At 46.3% G+C, this 19,866-nt stretch overlaps 1 protein-coding gene across 1 annotated transcript in view; it reads right to left on the reverse strand.

The window, feature by feature from the left end:
- LOC115124607 (AT-rich interactive domain-containing protein 4B-like) overlaps positions 1-19,866 on the reverse strand; it is a 292,870-nt gene that overhangs the window by 15,771 nt on the left and 257,233 nt on the right. Inside the window, 4 exon segments of the mRNA XM_065002341.1 lie at positions 4,298-4,861; positions 16,663-17,063; positions 17,362-17,645; positions 17,915-19,476. Of these exon segments, the coding sequence (XP_064858413.1) occupies positions 4,298-4,861; positions 16,663-17,063; positions 17,362-17,645; positions 17,915-19,476 (2,811 nt within the window).

Below are 19,866 nucleotides of genomic sequence, written 5' to 3' on the forward strand. Positions count from 1 at the left end.
ACACTTTCTTGGTATCTTATTAAATGTGCATGTACACCCTGGCCCATCAGGTGTTGGTCATTACTGAGACGTAAGGAAGTGTTTTGAATACCGATGTCAACCTTTCTGGTTATAACGTTTTTTTTTTTGTCAAGACAGATCTTCCACCTTCAGTGCTCGGGTGTCTCCACCAAGTCTGTCCCCAAACAACTTGATTATCTGGTTTTCTGCATTAAACATTCAAATTAACTCAGCAAAAAAAAAAAAAAACGTCCTCTCACTGTCAACTGCGTCTATTTTCAGCAAACTTAACATGTAGAAATATTTGTATGAACATAACAAGACTCAACAACTGAGACATAAACTGAACAAGTTCCACTGACATGGAATAATGTGTCCCTGAACAAAGGGAGGGAGGGGGGGGGGGGTCAAAAGTAACAGTCAGTATCTGGTGTGGCCACCAGCTGCATTAAGTACTGCAGTGCATCTCCTCATGGACTGCACCAGATTTTCCAGTTATTGCTGTGAAATGTTACCCCACTCTTCCACCAAGGCACCTGCACGTTTCTGGGGGGAATGGCCCTGGCCCTAGCCCTCACCCTCCGATCCAACAGGTCTCAGACGTGCTCAATGGGATTGAGATCCAGGCTCTTCGCTGGCCATGGCAGAACACTGACATTCCTGTCTTGCAGGAGATCATGCACAGAACGAGCAGTATGGCTGGTGGCATTGTCATGCTGGAGGGTCATGTCAGGATGAGCCTGCAGGAAGGGTACCACATGAGGGAGGAGGATGTCTTCCCCGTAACGCTCAGTGTTAAGGTTGCCTGCAATGACAAGCTAAGTCCGACGATGCTGTGACACACCGCCCCAGACGATGACAGACCTCCACCTCCAAATCGATCCCCCTCCAGAGTACAGGCCTCGGTGTAACTCTCATTCCTTCGACAATAAAAGCGAATCCGACCATCACCCCCGGTGAACAAAAGCGCGACTCGTCAGTGAAGAGCACTATTTTGCCAGTCCTGTCTGGTCCAGTGACGGTGGGTTTGTGCCCATAGGCGACAATGTTGCCAGTGATGTCTGGTGAGGACCTGTCTTACAACAGGCCTACACGCCCTCAGTCCAGCTTCTCTCAGCCTATTGTGGACAGTGTGAGCACTGAGCGTTCCTGGTGTAACTCGGGCAGTTGTTGTTGCCATCCTTTACCTGTCCCGCGGGTGTGATGTTCGGATGTACCGATCCTGTGCAGGTGACGTTACACGTGGTCTGCCACTGCGAGGACGATCAGCTGTCCTTCCGGTCTCCCTGTAGCGCTGTCTTAGGTGTCTCACAGAAGGACATGGCAATTTATTGCCCTGGACATATCTGCAGTCTTCATGCCTCCTTGCAACATGCTTAAGGCACGTTCACGCAAATGAGCAGGGACCCATTCTTTTGGTGTTTTTCCAGAGTCATTAGAAAGGCCTCTTTAGTTTTCATAACTGACCTTAATTGCCTGTAAGCTGTTAGTGTCTTAATGACTGTTCCGGAGGTGCATGTTCATTTAATTGTTTATGGTTCATTGAACACGCATGGGAAACAGTGTTTAAACCCTTTACAATGAAGATCTGTGACGTTACTTGGATGTTTACTAATTATCTTTGAAAGACAGGGTCCTGAAAGAGGGATATTTATTTTTTGCTGAGTTTTGATCTTTGTTGAATGTTGCTGGATATTATTGTCCTCCATCAGCACCGGCCTGTACCCTACCTGCCCTAAGCCCTCTCCTGGCCCCTTACACTAAGTCTGGATTTGTCCTGCTAGGTGACCTAAACTGGACATGCTTAAACCACCTGACCAAGTCCTAAAGCCATGGGACTCCCTAAATATTTCTCAGATTATTACTAATCCCACAAGGTATGACTCAACACCCAGAAAAGGCTACTCTTCTCGACGTTATCCTCACAAATGATCCGGATAGGTATCAGTTCTGGTGTTTTCTGTAATGACCTTAGGGATTACTGTTTTACAGCCTGTGTTCGTAATGGCTGCTCAGTGAAACAAGTTGTCCTGATTTGTCATAGACGCTTGCTAAAAAACTTTGAGCAAGCCTTCCTTCATGAACTGGCCTCTGTAAAATGGTATAGAATCAGCTTGATCCCCTCTGTCGAAGACACTTGGACCTTCTTTTTTTGATATTTTCAGTGGTATTGTTCACAAACACACCCCCAAAAAGAAAATGAGAATTAAAAACAGGTTCAGTCCCTGGTTCGACCGTGATCTTGCAGAGTTACTCCACCTCAAGAATTGCATTTGGCGACAGGCTCGGCACAAGTATACTCAGGCTGACTGGTTCTCGTTCAGGCAAATGAGAAATAAGTGCACTCAGGCTATCCGGATGGCCAAAGTTAGTTACTTTAAGGAGCAGTTCTCTCTCTGTGGGTCTAACGCCAAGAAGTTCTGGAAAACTGCTAAAGACCTGGAGAATAAACCCTCCTACTCACAGCTGCCCATGTCCCTTAATGTTGATGTGGTTGTTACTGACAAGAAGCACATGGCTCTAATCACCACGTCATAAAGTCAGGATTCCAATTTGACTCAGCCATGCCTCCTTCCCGTCCAACATTTCCTCTTCTCCCACCCATTCTAAAGCGACTATCCCCGACGCTTCTCCCTCTTTTTCACCTGCCCCGCTACACAGCTTCTCCCAGTAGGTAGTCACTGAGTCCGAGGTGCTAAAGGAGCTCCTTAAACTTGACCCCCAAAAAACATCTTGGTCAGATGGCTTAGACCCTTTAGGCTTCGCGACGATAGGGGTAGCAAACTCATCTCCAACCTTTTTCTCATCTCTAGAGAGCTTCCCATTGCTTTGAAGACAGTCACGGTTTGTTCTTTATTTAAAGGGGGAGATCAAGCTGATCCTAACTGGTATAGGCCTATTTCTATTTTGCCCTGTTTATCAAAAGTGTTGGAGAAACTTATCAATAATCAACGGACTGGTTTTCTTGATGTCTATAGTGTTCACTCTGGTATGCAATCTGGTTATGGATGTCACTGCAACCTTAGGTCCTCAATGATGTCACCATTGCCCTTGATTCTAAGTGATGTTGTGCTGCTATTTTTATTGACTTGGCCAAAGCGGTTTGTGTTAGACCATTCCATTGTTGTGGGCTGGCTAAGGAGTACTGGTGTCTCTGAGGGGTCTTTGGCCTGGTTTGCTAATTACATCTCTGAGTGCAGTGTTTAAAGTCAGCCACTGCTTGTCACCAAGGGAGTACCCCAAGGCTCGATCATAGGCCCCACGCTCTTCTCAATTTACAGCAACATAGCTCAGGCAGTAGGAAGCTCTCTCATCCATTTTATATGCAGATGATACAGTCAAAAACTCAGCTGGCCCTTCCCTGGATATTGTGTTAAATGTTCTACAACTTTCTTAGTGTCCAAAAAGCTTTCTCTACCCTTAACCTTGTTCTGAACACCTCCAAAACAAAGGTCATGTGGTTTGGTAGGAAGAATGCCCCTCTCCCCACAGGTGTGATTACTACCTCTGAGGGTTTAGAGCTTGAGGTAGTCACCTCATACAAGTACTTGGGAGTATGGCTAGACGGTGCACTGTCCTTCTCTCAGCACATATCAAAGCTGCAGGCTAAAGTTAAATCTAGACTTTGTTTTCTCTATCGTAATCGCTCCTCTTTCACCCCAGCTGCCAAACTAACCTTGATTCAGATGACCATCCTACCCATGCTAGATTACAGAGATATAATTTATAGATCGGCAGGTAAGGGTGCTCTCGAGTGGATAGATGTTCTTTACCATTCTGCCATCAGATTTGCCACCAATGCTCCCTACTGCAGCCCTTATCTTCCACATACAACACCCATTCTGCTAGTCACTTCTGTTAAGTGTCCCCAAAGCACACACATCCCTTGGTCGCTCACTTCATTCAAAGACTCAATCATGGACCCTCTTACTGACAGTTGTGGCTGCTTTGTGTGATGTATTGCTGTCTCTACCTTCTTGCCCTTTGTGCTGTTGTCTGTGCCCAATCATGTTTGTACCATGTTTTGTGTTGTTACCATGCTGTGTTGTCTTACTGCTCACTTTTTGTGGTGTTGTCTCTCTTGTTGTGATATGTGTTTTGTCCTATATTTATATTGTTTTCAAATTGTGTAATCCCAGGCCCCTGTCCCCACACAGCCTTTTGGTAAAAGTATTCCCCATTTGTAATTAACTGACTTGCCTAGGTAGAAAAAAGGGCCAGCTGCCATAGAGGAGGGACAGATTCCTCAGTACCTAGTGGGTGCTGTCAAAGACAGGGATATCATACTCGTCCTTACCAGTTTTCCTGTTGTTCTTCTTGGGAGGCACTGAGCTCTTTCTGTTTGGCTTGGGTTTCTTTGCTGCTCCACCTGCCTGCTGTTCCTTCTGACGCTTGTGACTGGCAGACACTGGAAGGTGAAGACGGGAAAGACACGGGAAGGTGAAGACGGGAAGGACACGGGAAGGTGAAGACGGGAAGGACACGGGAAGGTGAAGACGGGAAGGACACGGGAAGGTGAAGACGGGAAGGACACGGGAAGGTGAAGACGGGAAGGACACGGGAAGGTGAAGACGGGAAGGACACGGGAAGGTGAAGACGGGAAGGTGAAGACGGGAAGGACACGGGAAGGACACGGGAAGGTGAAGACGGGAAGGACACGGGAAGGTGAAGACGGGAAGGACACGGGAAGGACACGGGAAGGTGAAGACGGGAAGGACACGGGAAGGTGAAGACGGGAAGGTGAAGACGGGAAGGACACGGGAAGGTGAAGACGGGAAGGACACGGGAAGGTGAAGACGGGAAGGTGAAGACGGGAGACGGAGTGAAAGTGTATAAACAAAGCCTGTCAAACATCTCCAAACTAAAATGGAAAGAGGAACAAGAGTACTCGATGTCTGCTCAGCTTTCTCTCACTTTAACTGTGAACTTTTAATCAACATTTGGATCCTTAACGTTAAGAAAAATTCAAAACAGAAAAACAGTGTTTTTGTTTTTTCACATTAAAATGTTCTGTGTTGTAGCCTAACAAGATAACAGGCTACAAAGGCCTGGGGAAAGTTGTCATTTAAATAATCCCAAAGGAAGAGGTGAACTTTAGGCTAACTGGTGAATTTGCAAGACCGATGACCAAGACATATGCGTACGGTTCTGCCTGCCCCCTCTCTCTCCCTTGTGCTGGCTCGCCTGGGGCGTATTCATTACGTCGATTTTTGTTGCAAAACTTTTCTTAGATGGAGCGAAACGGGAAGTAACATGTAACAACTTTTTAAACTGTTGCATTTTTTTTTTTTAAGTATAAATACACTACATGACCAAAAGTATCTGGGCACCTGCTTGTTGAACATCTCATTCCAAAATCATGGGCATTAACATGGAGTTGGTCCCCCCTTTTGCTGCTATTACAGCCTCCACTCTTCTGGGAAGGAGTTCCATTAGATGTTGGAACGTTGCTGCAGGAACTTGCTTCCGTTCAGCCTCGAGCAGTAAGGTCAGGCACTGATGTTGGGCTATTACGCCTGGCTCGCAGTCGGTGTTCAAATTCATCCCAAGGGTGTTTGATGGGGTTGAGATCAGGGCTCTGTGCAGGCCAGCATTTGTGCGCGGGGGCATTTGTGCTTTGTGCACGGGGGCATTGTCATGCTGAAACCGGAAAGGGCCTTCACCAAACTATTGCCACAAAGGTGGAAGCATAGAATCGTCTAGAATGTCATTGTATGCGGCAGCATTAAGATTTCCCTTCACTGGAACTAAGGGGCCCGAACCATGAAAAAACTGCCCCACCATTATTCCTCCTCCACCAAACTTTACAGTTGGCACTATGCATTGAGGCAGGTAGCGTTCTCCTGGCATCTGCCAAACCCAGATTTGTCTGTCGGACAGTTAGTGAAGCGCGATTCATTTCCACTGCTCCAGAGTCCAAAGGCGGTGAGCTTTATAGCCGATGCTTGGCATTGCGCATGTTGATCTTAGGCTTGTGTGTGGCTGCTTGGCCACGGAAACCCATTTTCATGAAGCTCCCGACGAACAGTTCGTGGCGACGTTGCTTCCAGGGGCAGTTTGGAACTCTGTAGTGAGTGTTGTATACACTTCAGCACTCGTCGTTCCCGTTCTGTGACCTTGTGTGGCCTACCACTTCACAGCTGAGCCGTGGATGCTCCTACACTTTCACTTAATAACAGCATTTATAGTTGACCGGGGCAACTCTAGCAGGGCCAAGATTTGACAAACTGACTTGTGGCATCCTATGATAGTGCCACATTTGAAAGACACTGGGCTCTTCAGTAAGGCCATTTTACAGCCAATGTTTGTCTATGGCCCACTTTTTCAGTTTTTGATTTGTTAAAAAAGTTTTAAATATCCAATAAATGTCGTTCCACTTCATGATTGTGTCCCACTTGTTGTTGATTCTTCACAAAAAAATACAGTTTTATATATTTATGTTTGAAGCCTGAAATGTGGCAAAAGGTTGCAAAGTTCAAGGGGGCCGAATACTTTCGCAAGGCACTGTACAGGGTGTGCAAATGTGGTAGGGTATAAGATAAGGAAGGTAAGGCAATAAATAGGCCATAGTGGCGAAATAGCTATTAACCTGTTGCTTCTACTCGGGATGCTTGCATCCCAACTAGAGCTCTGGAAATGCAAATGCGCTACGCTAAATGCTAATAGTATTAGTTAAAACTCAAAAGTTCATTAAAATACACATGCAGGGTATCGAATTAAAGCTACACTCGTTGTGAATCCAGGCAACAAGTCAGATTTTTAAAATGCTTTTCGGCGAAAGCATGAGAAGCTATTATCTGATAGCATGTAACACCCAAAAAGACCCACAGGGGACGTAAACAAAATAATTAGCATTTCGGCGTTACACAAACCGCACAATAAAATAGAAAACATTCATTACCTTTCACCATCTTCTTTGTTGGCACTCCTAGATGTCCCATAAACACTATTTGGGTCTTTATTTCGATTAAATCGGTCCATATAAAGCCTAGATATCGTTATATGTAGACTGTGTGATAAACTAAAAAAACATTGTTTCAAAACGTAACGTCATTTTTTAAAATTCAAAAAGTCGACGATAAACTTTCACAAAACACTTCGAAATACGTTTGTAATGCAACTTTAGGTATTAGTAAACGATAAAATTCATCAGGAGGCGATGTAAAGATCATTAGCTGTCCGTCTGGAAAAATGTCCGGCTAGAAACTCAACGAAAATATCCCGTCCTAGACCATAGGAGATACGGTGCCCTGCATGTGTTTGACCAAGAAAAAACTCGAAGGGAAATGACAAGACTCTAGACACCGTGTGGAAGCTGTAGGTACTGCAACCTCAGTCAATTAATTGTGGTTCACCTTTATCAATGGGTTCAAGTAGCGCATGGATATATTTTCCCATTTTCAGTGATCAGTTTTTCCTGTGCTTTTCGATGTAAATGCCGTTCTGGTAAAGCCACAGCAGTGATTTAACCAGTTTTATAAATGTCTGAGTGTTTTCTATCCACACAGACTAAGCAAATGCATATACTATATTCCTGGCATGAGTAGCAGGGCGCTGAAATGTTGCGCGATTTTTAACAGAATGTTCAAAAAAGTAGAGGGTCGACTTAAGAGGTTAAACACTGGAGTGATAGATGTGCAGAAGATGAGTTTGGAAGTAGAGATACTGGGGTGCAAAGGAGCAAAATAAATAACAGTATGGGGATGGGATATTTACAGATGGGCTATGTACAGGGGCAGTGAGCTGCTCTGACAGCTGGTGCTTAAAGCTGGGAATCAACAGTGGTAAATAGCTCCCAACATTTTCCGTCGGCCCTGGCTCCCTTGAATGTTATATTAACATTTTTAATTTTAATTTAACTATTATAGTTGATGGTTATTACTGGTTTCTTAATGTGTTTGAGCCAATCAGTTGTGTTGTGACAAGGTAGGGGTGGTAAACAGACGAAAGCCCTATTTGGTAAAACACCAAGTCCATATTATTGCAAGAACAGCTCAAATAAGCAAAGAGAAACAACAATCCATCATTACTTTAAGACATGAAGGTCAGTCAATATGTACAATTTCATATCTGAGATCATATTGTGTGTGTGCAAATTGCATGGAATTGTTGTGCAATTTTAAATGTTTAAATATGAAACTATTTGTGAAAAGATTCAATGTAATTTTAGCTTCTTAAATGAGAGAACGGTTTGTCATAGAGAAACTCTGCTCACTCAGAGGCCCGCCCAAGTGAACAGACACTGGTTGAAAATGTAACTTCCTGTTCTGAGGACAACGACGCTAAAAGGGCTCAGATAAGAACCTAACGGAATTAGCATCAAATTACAGCGTGACGATCGACACGCCGAAAGGATAAATTTCGACTATACCAGACAGAATATAGCACGAGCTTAAAAGTATGGCAACTTGGTATAAACTTTGAACTCTTATTCACTTCAGAAGTGATACCTCCTAGCCGTTGAGTTAGCAGCAGCAGCTGTAAACATGAGCTAGGAAAGCTGAAGAGTTCCATCAGCCACTCCTGGGCTACAATCACCTATCCGGACCCGTTTTACTGCCGATGCGGAGACCCACCGGGACTTCACGACTGGACTACCGATGTTATCTGCCCGAGGGAGTTATCAAACTGGCCCCTCCGTCACGACGTTACCTGAACGCCCATCAGCGGCCCGCTAATCGTTAGCTGTCTTATCGGCTGCTATCTGAATAGGTCTATCGGACCATTTTTCTTGGGTCACTATAACTATATTGCCAATTGGATTGATCCCCTCTACTAGTCCCTAACTGTTTTATGGGCCTGCTGTAAGCGGTCTGTATGCAGCCAAATGATGGTCAGAGACCAAGAGCAGCACTGCCCCCTCAAGATTCTGAGCCTGCTTGGCAGGGTTGGTCCTGCAAAGCCAAAGCCCTCCAAAGGGAGAGCATACTACACAAGGAAATTCTCAAAGCTGCTAATGAGAACCTTGATGACCTTGTCCCTAGCCGGTGGGAATTCCGGTGGAGTGCCCCCACCCAGGCAGTGGCAGTGCTGCAGTAACCCATGGGGAGGGGGTCACACTCAGACATTCAGAGAGGGGGTATATTATTGTGACCCTGGTGGCAGGGTCTGACTGCATGGAGATGCTTGGGAATATGGTCAATACGGGTGACTGTATTGTAGGGGTTTCAGGGAAGAGGTGTACATTTGACCTCCATCATTTAGGATGTGACAATGGTAAATAAAATCTCTTAATTTTTGCCTATTTTTTTGTGTGGTCTTGTAGGCCTTCTCATGCAGCTGCAACTGCAAGTACATTTGTAAATCAAGACCTATCTTGAGTTGGGCTCTGGGGTGGTGCAATTGTTGAGTAAGTGAGCTTATGGTTGTGTGGGGGTATGGGTTGAGTGTGTGTGGGTGTATGTGTGTATCCCACAACTGTTGCGAAGAAGTAAAAGATGTTAGGGACAATAGAGGATGATCCACAGCTATATATAATACAAATCGAGGTGAGGGCGATGGAAATGCATTTGGCAGTTAATCTACTTCAATTCGGTAAATGGCACTGTGTTCTCTTTTCAAAGGATGGATCCCAGTCGGTTATGGGTTATGGGATACAGGGGGTCGAGGGTGGTCTGCCAGGCATTGGGATGACAAACCAACTCGGGATGAGGAGGGCTTTTAGCGGGTGGAATAGTGGGGACCAATTGGAGGTTTACTTAGTAGAAAGGCAAAGATCATGGTACAGCTATATAGACACTCATCATGTTCCTGTTTATTGGTACGTTAACAAACATATATTTTGATAAAAATAATTGAAAGTTGTGTCTCATTATGATAGGTGGTGAAATAAGTATAGCCAGTTACAATTGTAATGGCCTAGCAGATAATAAGAAAAGACAATCAGTATTTACCTGGCTAAAAGATAAGGAATATAATATATATTGTTTACAGGAAACCCATTCAACAGTTTTAGATGACGTTTTGTGGAAAAATAACTATATTCAAAAGGGGTGATGGTTTTGATCCAAATGTGTAAATTGTCCAAACAGATTCTCAAGGTAGATGGATTATTTTAAATATGTTATAAACAGAATTGATTGGACAATACAGAATTTCCATGTGGGATATTGGACATTTAATCAAAGCCTACTAGATGATAAATTGTTTAGAACCAGGACAGAAGAATTTATAACTGACTTTTCCAGACATAACACAGGTACAGCAGATCCCCTTATTGTATGAGACACTTTTAATTGTGCCTTTAGAGGCAATGCAATTCAGTACTCATTTATAAAACAAAATCAATTTAGATCAAAAGAGTCCATATTAACAAAGGCAACTGAAGGACTAACAGGACAGTTAGATAACAATAAAAACGGTACCATAGAGACACAGAATAAATTAGAGGAAAAACACAAAGAAATGGAAGAACTTATTCAAGAAAGATCCAGTGTAATATCTTATAAAAATAAAGCTAACTGGATGGAATATGGGGAAAAATGCACCAAATTATTTTTCAATCTTCAATATAGAAATGCTACCAAAAAACCCTCTACCACACGGAACCCCACTAATCTACCGACGGAAACGCACGATATAAACCTCCATCCTCCATCTTCTACTAGCTTGCTACCGATGGCCTGGCTAGCTGTCTGAATCGCCTTGACCCCAACCGACCTCACTACTCACTGGACCCTTATGATCACTCGACTAAGCATGCCCCTCCTTAATGTCAATATGCCTGGTCCATTACTATTCTGGTTAGTGTTTATTGGCTTATTTCACTGTAGAGCCTCTAGCCCTGCTCACTATACCTTATCCAACCTTTCAGATCCACCACCCACGCGATGACATCACCTGGATTCAATGATGTTTCTAGAGACAATATCTCTCTCATCATCACTCAATACCTAGGTTTACCTCCATTGTATTCACATCCTACCATACCTTTGTCTGTACATTATACCTTGAAGCTATTTTATAGCCCACAGAAACCTCCTTTTACTCTCTGTTCCCGGATGTTCTAGACGACCAATTCTCATAGCTTTTAGCCGTACCCTTATCCTACTCCTCCTCTGTTCCTCTGGTGATGTGGAGGTTAATCCAGACCCTGCAGTGTCTAGCTCCACTCCTATTCCCCAGGTGCTCTCATTTGATGACTTCTGTAACCATAATAGCCTTGGTTTCATGCATGTTAACATTAGAAGCCTCCTCCCTAAGTTTGTTTTATTCACTGCTTTTTGCACACTCTGCCAACCCGGATGTTCTAGCCGAGTCTGAATCCTGGTTTAGGAAGACCACTAAAAATTCTGAAATCTCGTTCCTTAACTACAACATTTTCAGTTAAGATAGAACTGCCAAAGGGGGCAGTGTTGCAATCTACTGCAAAGATAGCCTGCAGAGTTCTGTCCTACTATCCAGGTCTGTACCCAAACAACTTGAACTTCTACTTTTAAAAATCCACCTCTCTAAAAACTAGTCTCTCACCGTTGCCGCCTGCTATAGACCACCCTCTGCCCCCAGCTGTGCTTTAGATATAAATATGCACATTATTGAACAAAACATACATGTATTGTGTAACATGATGTCCTATGAGTGTCATCCGATGAAGATCACCAAAGGTTAGTGATTCATTTTATCTATATTTCTGCTTTTTGTGACTCCTCTCTTTGGCTGGAAAATGGCTGTGTTTTGTTTCGCAGTAAATCATTTTTTGAAATCAGACATGGGTAGATTAACCTGTTGAGTGTAGGGGCAGTACCCAAATGTACCCAAATGAAACTGCCTATTTCTCAGGCCCAGAATCTAGAATATGCATATAATTGGCAGATTAGGATAGAAAACACTCTAAGGTTTCCAAAACTGTCAAAATATTGTCTGTGGGTATAACAGAACTGATATTGCAGGCGAAACGAATCCCCCTGTTCCATTGCATGCCTTCCCTCCATTTAAAGGGATATCAACCAGATTCCTTTCCTTATGGCTTCCACATGGTGTGAACAGTCTTTAGACAAAGTTTTAGGCTTTTATTCTGAAAAATGAGCGATAACGATTACTTCGCGTCAGTGGATGGCTGGGTGCCAGCAGAGTTTTGCATGCGCAACAGTTTGGAGAAGACATTTTCTCTCTCTCTCCTATTGAAAAAAGCTACGGTTGAAATATTATCGATTATTTATTGTAAAAACAACCTGAGGATTGATTATAAAAAACGTTTGACATGTTTCTACGAACTTTACAGACACTATTTGGAATTTTCGTCTGCCATTCATGACCTGCACGAGCCTGTGGATTTCTGAACAAAACGTACCAACCAAATGGAGGTTTTTGGATATAAAAATAATCTTTATCGAACTCTATTGCACTTGTGATTTCATGAAAATTTTATATTTTTAGTAATTTACTTTGAATTTGGCGCTCTGCAATTCAGCGGATGTTGACGAAAATGATCCCGCTAACGGGATGGATGCGCCAAGAAGTTAACCAACACAAAAACATCCTACGATGTTCTGCATTAGCATCGAACAGACCCCATGATATGCAACTTTTCAGGGAAGCTAGAAACCAATATACACAGGCAGTTAGAAAAGCCAAGGCTAGCTTTTTCAAGCAGAAATTTGCTTCCTGCAACACAAACTCCAAAAAGTTCTGGGACTGTGTAAAGTCCATGGAGAATAAGAACACCTCCTCCCAGCTGTCCACTGTACTGAAGATAGGAAACACTGTCACCACCGATAAATCCACTAAAATTGAGAATTTCAATAAGCATTTTTCTATAGCTGGCCATGCTTTCCACCTGGCTACCCCTACCCCGGTCAACAACACTGCACCCCCCACAGCAACTCGGCCAAGCCTTCCATTTCTCCTTCTCCCAAATCCAGTCAACTGATGTTCTGAAAGAGCTGCAAAATCTGGACCCCTACAAATCAGTCGGGCTAGACAATCTGGACCCTTTCTTTCTAAAATGATCTGCCGAAATTGTTGCAACCCCAATTACTAGCCTGTTCAAACTCTTTCGTGTCGTCTAAGATTCCCAAAGATTGGAAAGCAGCTGCGGTCATCCCCCTCTTCAAAAGGGGGGACACTCTTGACCCAAACTGCTACAGACCTATATCTATCCTACCCTGCCTTTCTAAGGTCTTGGAAAGCCAAGTCAACAAACAGATTACCGACCATTTCGAATCCCACCATACCTTCTCCGCTATGCATTCTGGTTTCAGAGCTGGTCATGGGTGCACCTCAGCCACGCTCAAGGTCCTAAACGATATCTTAACCGCCATCGATAAGAAACAATACTGTGCAGCCGTTTTCATCGATCTGGCCAAGGCTTTCGACTCTGTCAATCACCACATCCTCATCGGCAGACTCAATAGCCTTGGTTTCTCACTCAAATGATTGCTCGCCTGGTTCACCAACTACTTCTCTGATAGAGTTCAGTGTGTCAAATTGGAGGTCCTGTTGTCCGGGCCTCTGTCAGTCTCTATGGGGTTGCCACAGGGTTCAATTCTTGGACCGACACTCTTCTCTGTATACATCAATGATGTCGCTCTTGCTGCTAGTGAGTCTCTGATCCACCTCTACGCAGACGACACCATTCTGGCCCTTCTTTGGACACTGTGTTAACAACACTCCAGACGAGCTTCAATGCCATACAACTCTCCTTCTGTGGCCTCCAATTGCTCTTAAATACAAGTAAAATTACATGCATGCTCTTCAACCGATCGCTGCCTGCACCTGCCCGCCCGTCCAACATCACTACTGTGGACGGTTCAGACTTAGAATCTGTGGACAACTACAAATACCTGGGTGTCTGGTTAGACTGTAAAATCTCCTTCCAGACTCACATCAAACATCTTCAATCCAAAGTTAAATCTAGAATTTGCAAGAATTTCGCAACAAAGCCTCCTTCACTCATGCTGCCAAGCATACCCGTGTAAAACTGACCAACCTACCGATCCTCGACTTCGGCGATGTCATTTACAAAATAGCCTCCAATACCGTACTCAGATTGCATCCAATTTATTATTACAGTGCCATCTGTTTTGTCACCAAAGCCCCATATACTACCCACCACTGCGACCTGTACGCTCTCGTTGGCTGGCCCTCGCTTCATACTCGTCGCCAAACCCACTGGCTCCAGGTCATCTACAAGACCCTGCTAGGTAAAGTCCCCCTTATCTCAGCTGTCCTAGCAACTCACAGATTACAGCACCTGTACATAGCCCATCTATAATTTAGCCCAATCAACTACCTCTTCCCCTACTGTATTTATTTTGCTCCTTTGCAAACCATTATTTCTATCTCTACTTTGCACATTCTTCCACTGCAAATCTACCATTCCAGTGTTTTTTTTTAACTTGCTATATTGTATTTACTTTGCCACCATGGCCTTTTTTTTGCCTTCACCTCCCTCATCTCACCTCATTTGCTCACATTGTATATAGACTTATTTTTCTACTGTATTATTGACTATATGTTTGCTTTACTCCATGTGTAACTCTGTGTCGTTGTATGTGTCGAACTACTTTGCTTTATCTTGGCCAGGTCGCAATTGTAAATGAGAACTTGTTCTCAACTTGCCTACCTGGTTAAATAAAGGTGATCTGGTCTACCTGGTTAAATAAAGGTGATCTGGTCTACCTGGTTAAATAAAGGTGATCTGGTCTACCTGGTTAAATAAAGGTGATCTGGTCTAATGATAAAATGGTCCATTGGATTACCAGTTGCCCATCCCTGCTCTAGAGGTGTTGAAAGCAGAGGGGGACACTACCACAACTTAATCAGGACAACTTGGTAGCACGAGTGCCCGTAAATTGAAAAATGTAGGCTCAAAAAAATTCTGGAGCAAAATGTTTGAGGTAATCAAGCAAGAATCCTTCATTTTCCAGGTGCACTGGTTTCACAGCAAAATATATAGGCGTATATAGACAAGTAAAATAGTGGCTCTGTAGAGCCCTGGTAAGAGTAATTTATCTGAACTGCCAAGGACTCCGGTAACTTCAAACCATTTCATTACACAAAGTAGGTCTGGATGGAGAATAAATCCTCGGTAAAGATATACCTGCCATTTCATTCATTTAACACTCATGTTCCTGATTTGGTTTAAAATGACAAAATATCCACCATCAATTGAGTCGGCATCTCTCGGCCCTCACACCCATAACCATTCAGATCTGAACATTTCTCTGCAATACCACAAAGAAGCCTGACAGCTGAACTGTAGGTACGTTTTGGATTTTGTGTTCAGTGATGCCGTGCCGACTGCTACTACTGAACTCCAGACTGCAGGTAGAGTTGGAGTGGCTGTGAGAGGAGGACAGGTTACCTGGACCGTCTGGGAGGAAGGCTGTACTCTGGGAGGAGGGGGATCCTTCCCCACATGGTGTTGCTCCTGGTCTGAACAAGGCTTTACTCTGGGGAGGATGGTGTTGCTCCTGGTCTGAACAAGGGATCTGGGATTCCCCCACATGGTGTTGCTCCTGGTCTGAACAAGGCTTTACTCTGGGAGGAGGGGGATCCTTCCCCACATGGTGTTGCTCCTGGTCTGAACAAGGCTTTACTCTGGGAGGAGGGGGATCATTCCCCCACATGGTGTTGCTCCTGGTCTGAACAAGGCTTTACTCTGGGAGGAGGGGGATCCTTCCCCACATGGTGTTGCTCCTGGTCTGAACAAGGCTTTACTCTGGGAGGAGGGGGATCCTTCCCCACATGGTGTTGCTCCTGGTCTGAACAAGGCTTTACTCTGGGAGGAGGGGGATCCTTCCCCACATGGTGTTGCTCCTGGTCTGAACAAGAAGCCTTTACTGATCCTTATGAGACGGAAATTGGTATTCTGCTGTACAATGGCCCTCCGATATATATGAACACACACACATTTCCTTGGAGGTGTTAGTGCAGTCGGACATGGGATTCGAACCGGCAACCATCCAGTTGCTGGCCTGCTTCTCTAACCACTAGCCATCTCAAATTCAAATCTATACCTCAAGCCAGTTCCACTGCTGGTTTTCATTCTTCCCCTCTAATCAGGGACTAATAGACTTAGGACACCAGGTGGGTACAAATAATGACTAGGTAGAACAGTGGAGCAGTAGTAGTACAGACCTCTTCACATTGATCTACATACGAGTGTGTGCTTGGCTATAGAGTTTCTGGAGAAGGGGACACCTTGCGGTAACATGACATGGGTCCATGCATTTCTTGACTTTCAAATAGCAACGTGATAGAGAATTTCCTGTTGTTGTATCCTATTTGGGCAAAGATGTATCACGTTGAAAAGATCACCACTGTAAACTAATTTGAAAGAAAACCAATTGCATATTTAAATAATAGTTTGGCCTACATGTAATGAAAGTTTAGGTTTGATTTACATGACCGTGTTTTGTGTCTGCCAGTTGGCTGTTTGTTGGTCCAAGCTTGCCTTTTTAGCTTCCCACATCTCTCCCATGTGAAATAATACGATTTATAAATAATTTGCCCTGGCAAATATTCTTAGCCTACTTGCCAGTGTAACCTACAACATTATTCCAGTTTAATATGCTGCTTCAATGTATTCACTCCCATAACAGCTAAAATAGAGAAAAGGCTACCAGCTGTTTTTAACCGTGTAGCGGTAGTTACTACTACAAAAAAATACCTTTTGGAGGGAATTCTAATCAGGCTAAAATGTTCCGCCAGGAACGAAACGGTGCCGGAGCGTGTTAGGAGCCACCCCCACGTCTCCACGAGGAACGAAACGGTGCCGGAGCGTGTTAGGAGCCACCCCCACGTCTCCACGAGGAACGAAACGGTGCCGGAGCGTGTTAGGAGCCACCCCCACGTCTCCGCGAGGAACGAAACGGTGTCGGGGAGTGTTAGGAGCCACCCCCACGTCTCCGCGAGGAACGAAACGGTGTCGGGGAGTGTTAGGAGCCACCCCCACGTCTCCGCGAGGAACGAAACGGTGCCGGAGCGTGTTAGGAGCCACCCCCACGTCTCCACGAGGAACGAAACGGTGCCGGAGCGTGTTAGGAGCCACCCCCACGTCTCCGCGAGGAACGAAACGGTGTCGGGGAGTGTTAGGAGCCACCCCCACGTCTCCGCGACGTCTCCACGAGGAACGAAACGGTGCCGGAGCGTGTTAGGAGCCACCCCCACGTCTCCACGAGGAACGAACGGTGCCACCCACGTCTCCACGACGGTGTCGGGCCACACGCCTCCGCGAGGAACGAAACGGTGTCGGGGAGTGTTAGGAACCACCCCCACGTCTCCGCGAGGAACGAAACTGTGCCAGAGCGTTTTCATTGTTTTCCCCATTTGTGAGGAAAACAATGTGCTCCACTGTATATCTACTGTGTCCATAGTGTAGACCCCTGAACTAGGCAACCTGCTACCCCACCCCCTTACCTGGAGGTAAGTCCTCGTCCTGCAGCTCCCCTCCCAGACTGCTTACCTGGGGGTAAGTCCTGGTCCAGACTCTCCACCTCCAACGTACTGCTTTCTGTCTCACTGTGACCCGGAAGGGGGTTGGGGTGTCCTGGGGTCAGGGGGTTGGGGTGTCCTGGGGTCAGAAGGTTGGGGTGTCCTGGGGTCAACCCCAGAGTCAGGGGGTTGGGGTGTCCTGGAGTCAGGGGGTTGGGGTGTCCTAGGGTCAGGGGTTGGGGTGTCCTAGGATCAGGGGGTGGGGTGTCCTGGGGTCAGAAGGTTGGGGTGTCCTGGAGTCAACCCAAGAGTCAGGGGTTGGGGTGTCCTGGAGTCAGGGGGTTGGGGTGTCCTGGAGTCAGGGGTTGGGGTGTCCTGGAGTCAGGGGGTTGGGGTGTCCTGGGGTCAGGGGTTGGGGTGTCCTGGAGTTACGGGGTTGGGGTGTCCTGGGGTCAGGGGTTGGGTTGTCCTGGAGTCAACCCCAGAGTCAGGGGGTTGGGGTGTCCTGGGGTCAGGGGGTTGGGGTGTCCTGGGGTCAGGGGTTGGGGTGTCCTGGGGTCAGGGGGTTGGGGTGTCCCAGGGTCAGGGGGTTGGGGTGTCCTGGAGTCAGGGGGTTGGGGTATCCTGGAGTCAGGGGGTCAGAGGAGGGGGTTTTACACAGTGCAGGGGTCCCTGTGGAGAGGGGAGGAGAGGAGGGCTGAGTCCAGTTTGAACCAGTCCCAGAGCTTTGCGCAATGGCTCCACTACTAATACCCTCCATGGAGGGGGACTCTGGGGTTGTAGGAGGGGTGTTGAGTACTGAGTTAGAGCCGCTGGGGGGGAACTCCTCCTGCTCACTCCTCCTCTCCTTCTCCTGGTTCTCCTCTGAGGTCCCAGGGTCCTCCCTCTCCGGGACTCCTCCTGCCTCGTCTCCATCCCCGTTCCGCTCCCCCTTGCTCTCCCTCTCCTCCAGGCCTGATGAGAAGGACTGGGCCGTTCCAGGGGGAGGGGAGTTAGCAGCCTCTGTGTCGGAGTCAGAGAACAGCTCCTTCAGGGTCTTCTTGGGCCACTGGGCCTGAATACTGGACCACACATCCTTCTGGCCCTTGGTGCGCCCCCCACCCACCTGCCTCTCCCTCTCATCCGCTGTAGCAGCCATCTTGGCCCTCTTCTCAGGAATATCCCAGAATCCCGCAGGGCGGGCGCCACTGCCACTCCCGCCTCTTTTGTCGGTCTTGTCCTTCATGCCGTTGTACTTCTTGGAGGGGGAAGGTTTGGATTTTGGACAGGAACTGGGTTGCTCTCTCTCTCGGTCGGTCTCTGATTGGTTGGGATCAGTGGGAGGTGGTGCTCCTCCCTCATCGTCAGAGCTGCTACTAGAAGAGCCTCCTCCTGCTGGTCCGCCTCTCTCCTCCCCTGGCCCTCCTCCTCTCTCCTCCCCTGGCCCTCTTCCTCCTCCTCTCTCCTCCCCTGGCCTTCCTCCTCCTCTCTCCTCCCCTGGCCTTCCTCCTCCTCTCTCCTCCCCTGGCCCTCCTCCTCCTCTCTCCTCCCCTCCTCCTCCTCCTCCTCTCTCCCTGGCCTTCCTGGGGTCTCTCGACAGCCAGTCAGTGTCCCTGATGCTCCGGGTGGGGAGCTTGGTTTTGGACAGGGGTCCTTTAGGGGTGCGTTCCGACCGCTCCCGGGTTGCTCCCTCTGACTTCCTCTTCCTCGAGGCAGAGCTACCCGGCCCCTCCCTCTCACCCTCAAACACTGGTTGGCTTCGCCATTTCACCGCCTCCGGGGCATCTTTGTTGATTGGTTCTTGGCCATTTCCTGCGATCAATGGGGTTTTGGTAAAGGTGGTACCCTCCCAGTGGTCTAATGCGTGAGGTGGTTCGGGCGGAACCCCCTTTCTGAGATGTTCTGGGGTACCCCCCTTTCTGAGATGTTCTGAGGTACCCCCCTTTCTGAGATGTTCTGGGGTACCCCCCTTTCTGACATGTTCCGAGGTACCCCTCTCTCTGAGATGTTCTGAGGTACCCCCCTTTCTGAGACCGCAGCGCCCCCCTGGACGGTCATCTTCGTCTTCACAATCACCCTCCTCATCCTGGTGATCAATGTCATCTGTTGAACTATCTGAGGCTGAAAGGAAACAACAACATGGTTTTCATATCACATACTATACTAGCAGTCAGTCTAGGAGACTTGACAAAGAGTTGTTTGGAATTAAATACATTCCTAATCTATTAATGGATTAAGACTCTTTTTCATTCCAAACAACTCTTTTTCATTCCAAACAACTCTCAACTCTTTTTCATTCCAAACAACTCTTTTTCATTCCAAACAACTCTTTTTCATTCCAAAGGCATTGGAGTCACTACCCTTGAACAAGTAAAATGCCCTCAAAGTACCCTTAAACAAGTAAGGATTCAAATACATTTAGATGGATGGAATTGCATGAGTTTTCCATGACTTCTCAATTACCTTTAACTGAATTTCCATGACCAACAATTGGCGGCGTCTATGTATGTA

Source organism: Oncorhynchus nerka, linkage group LG16, assembly GCF_034236695.1.
Source record: "Oncorhynchus nerka isolate Pitt River linkage group LG16, Oner_Uvic_2.0, whole genome shotgun sequence".
Lineage (NCBI taxonomy): Eukaryota > Metazoa > Chordata > Actinopteri > Salmoniformes > Salmonidae > Oncorhynchus > Oncorhynchus nerka.